Raw genomic sequence first — 2,577 nt, 5'->3', positions numbered from 1 at the left:
AGTTTATGCCCTGCCCTCCAACCAAGCCCAATTGGACTTCACTGTAATTGGTTGCCCCATAGCAAATTAGTACATCAGTCTGAGGTACATTCACTAGTAGAAAAATGGCTTTTAGTCCCGGTTTATAAGAGCATCTCCAGCCGCGCCCCCAACAGGCCCTCCCCAGGCGGTTTTTGCCGCGCCGACGCCGAAAAAACGGCCCAGTCGCCCCCCCCCCCTCGCAGAAGCCCGTTTTTGCCGGCTCGGGCCGAATCTGGTGCCGGCGGACCCAGGCAGAACCCGGTGCCCTGGGGGCGCCTGGGGCGCCGGCACAAGCGAAAAGGCGCGCGTGGGTCCGCCCTGTCGGCGAGTCGAGCGCCTCTTCCCGCCGTTTGTCCCGGCTTTTCCCCCCAGTTCCCTCCCATTTTCGCCTTTCCTCCCGCCATTCTCTCTCCCGCTCGCCTCCCAGCCGGCCGCCATGGCACCGAAGAAGTACGTCGTCCCCCGCGCCGCGGCAACCGCGACCACCTCCGTCGCCCAGCCGAAGCAGAGGAAGCCGAGGGCGCCGCCGTCCAAGCCGCCGGGAATGACAAACGCCGATTGGAGGGTAGAAGTACAGCGACGGGAGGCCGTCACCTCCGATCGGCGGAATAGGGCCCTCGCCAAGAAGGCCCGTGACAACGCGGCACGCGCGGCTGCGGGTGCCGCTGCCGCTTCCGCGGACCAGGCCGAGGCCGAGGCGGCACGCGCGGGGATGATGAATCCCCCCGGCAACCACGCGCCGTACGCGCCCTGGGGCCAGCAAGGTGTCGGGTCTCTGACGCCGCAGCCATGGGGATCGCCGGGCTACGCCGACGGGGACGTGCACGGTGGGTTCAACCCAAATGTCACGTTCCCCCATGGACACCCAGCCCAGCGCACGCCCTCGCGCGCCTTCACCGGCGTGCAGTACCCTCCATACAACTACTCGCCGCCCGCGTACGCGTCCTCCCCGACGCCCCCTCTCCGCCGTTGCGCACTGCCCTTCTCGCACCTCGGCGACGCCGACGAGACCGAGACCGAGATGGACGACATCATCGCGGAAGGATCGGCTGCGGCCGCCGCGTCTCCCGGGTTCACCGCGGATGAGGCGGTGGATCTCAGCGGCGGCATGGACGGCGAGCTCGGCTACATCTACGGCGACGAGGAGCAGGAGGAGCAGGAGGACGAGGACGAGGAGGAGGACGAGGACGAGGAGGAGCCGGCGAGGGGGCGCAAGAAGAAGAAGCGGATGGCCAGGTCAGCCGAGCCGCGCATCAAGTGGGCGTCCAAGGAGGAGGAATGCCTCGCCGAGGCATGGAAAATCGTCTGCCTCGACCCGACCACCGGCGCGAACCAGAGCATCGACACGTACTGGGCGCGCATCAAGGCCGAGTTCGACGAGCGCATGCTCATCGACCCCTACTTCAAAGGCGTCTACATGCAGCGCGGGTCGAAGGCGATGGCGAACCATTGGGGGCGCATCCAGGGGGCGTGCAACAAATGGCATGGTGTCGTCGAGGAGGTGGCCACTCGCCCGGAGAGCGGCGCCAGTATTGAGGATCAGGTATGCCACGCCGGTCTCCCGTCTCTCTTCGCCGTGTGTGCCCGTCAACTGTTTGTTCGTCCCCGCGCAGTTGCTGCGCATGTTCGGCCTGTATAGGCAGAGCAACAACCACACCGAGTTCAAGTACCTCCACGTTAACAAGCGCATTGACAAGTGCGACAAGTGGGCGGAAGTCCGGCGCACCCTCGAGAAGGCCAAGGAGACATACAAGCCGGACGCGCCGGCTCCGGGCGCGTCAGAAGGGCGGCCGGACGGCAACAAAGGTGCCAAGAAGGGGAAACACGCCGACGCGGCCACCGCTCGCGTGCAGGAATCCATCCAGCACTGCCTCGCCGACGCACAGGCCCGAGCCGTCCTTCGTGAAGAGAAGACCGAGGCGCGGTGGTCGGCGTTGATGTCGACAAGCGCCGTCAAGCTCGACCTACTCCGGACCAACGTCGCCGCGAAGAAGAGGAACACCGACCTGGCTTTCCTGCTGGGCGGGGCGGACATGCTCCAGAGCACCGACGGGGCGGTCAAGGCGTGGTACAGGGCGCATGTCGGCCTCATCCTGGACCAGCTTCCCTCGACGACGCCGCCCACGCCCACGCCCACGACGACGCCGCCCACGCGCACGCCGACGCGGCCAACAAGCCCGACCGATGATGCCGCCGAGACTGCCCGCAGCGCAGAAGCCACGCCGCCAAGCACAGAGACCCCGTCAAGCCCGCGCACGCCGACTCCGCCGACGCCGGAGGCCGACCTCACCGTCTGATGCGCGTTTCTATTCTGATTTTTGTACGCCGAACTTTTCATCGATCGCCGATCACCGCTTGATCGCCGGATTGTGGCGTTTATTTTTGGGCGCGGGAATGAACTACGTTTGAATTTGCCAAGGCGGGGGGGGGGGGGGGGGGGCTGGAGCCGTGGCTGGGAACTAGGCCGCCCCCAGGGGCCGAACTAGCGCCGGCTCGCCCCCAGGGTGCAGTTTTTCGGCGCCCTGGGGGGCCGAACGGCTGGAGATGCTCTAAGGG

General features: G+C 66.5%; 1 protein-coding gene across 1 annotated transcript; it reads left to right on the top strand.

The window, feature by feature from the left end:
* Positions 1-457: 457 nt before the first annotated feature.
* LOC123494756 (uncharacterized) lies at positions 458-2,318 on the top strand. Its single transcript, XM_045231059.1, has 2 exons — positions 458-1,564; positions 1,635-2,318. Exons 1-2 carry the CDS (start codon positions 458-460, stop codon positions 2,316-2,318), a joined length of 1,791 nt encoding a protein of 596 aa, XP_045086994.1.
* The last annotated feature ends 259 nt before the right edge of the window (positions 2,319-2,577 follow it).

This window comes from Aegilops tauschii, chromosome 1, assembly GCF_002575655.3.
Source record: "Aegilops tauschii subsp. strangulata cultivar AL8/78 chromosome 1, Aet v6.0, whole genome shotgun sequence".
In the NCBI taxonomy this organism is placed as follows: domain Eukaryota; kingdom Viridiplantae; phylum Streptophyta; class Magnoliopsida; order Poales; family Poaceae; genus Aegilops; species Aegilops tauschii.
The sequence above is the reverse complement of the archived record's forward strand: the minus strand, read 5'-3'. Positions and strand labels throughout refer to the sequence as shown.

Bases quoted from the DNA above. Each gene is read 5' to 3' on its own strand.
- LOC123494756 (XM_045231059.1), top strand. From the start codon at position 458: ATGGCACCGAAGAAGTACGTCGTCCCCCGCGCCGCGGCAACCGCGACC. The intron at 1,565-1,634 runs GTATGCCACGCC...GTCCCCGCGCAG, and splicing joins GCGCCAGTATTGAGGATCAG to TTGCTGCGCATGTTCGGCCT.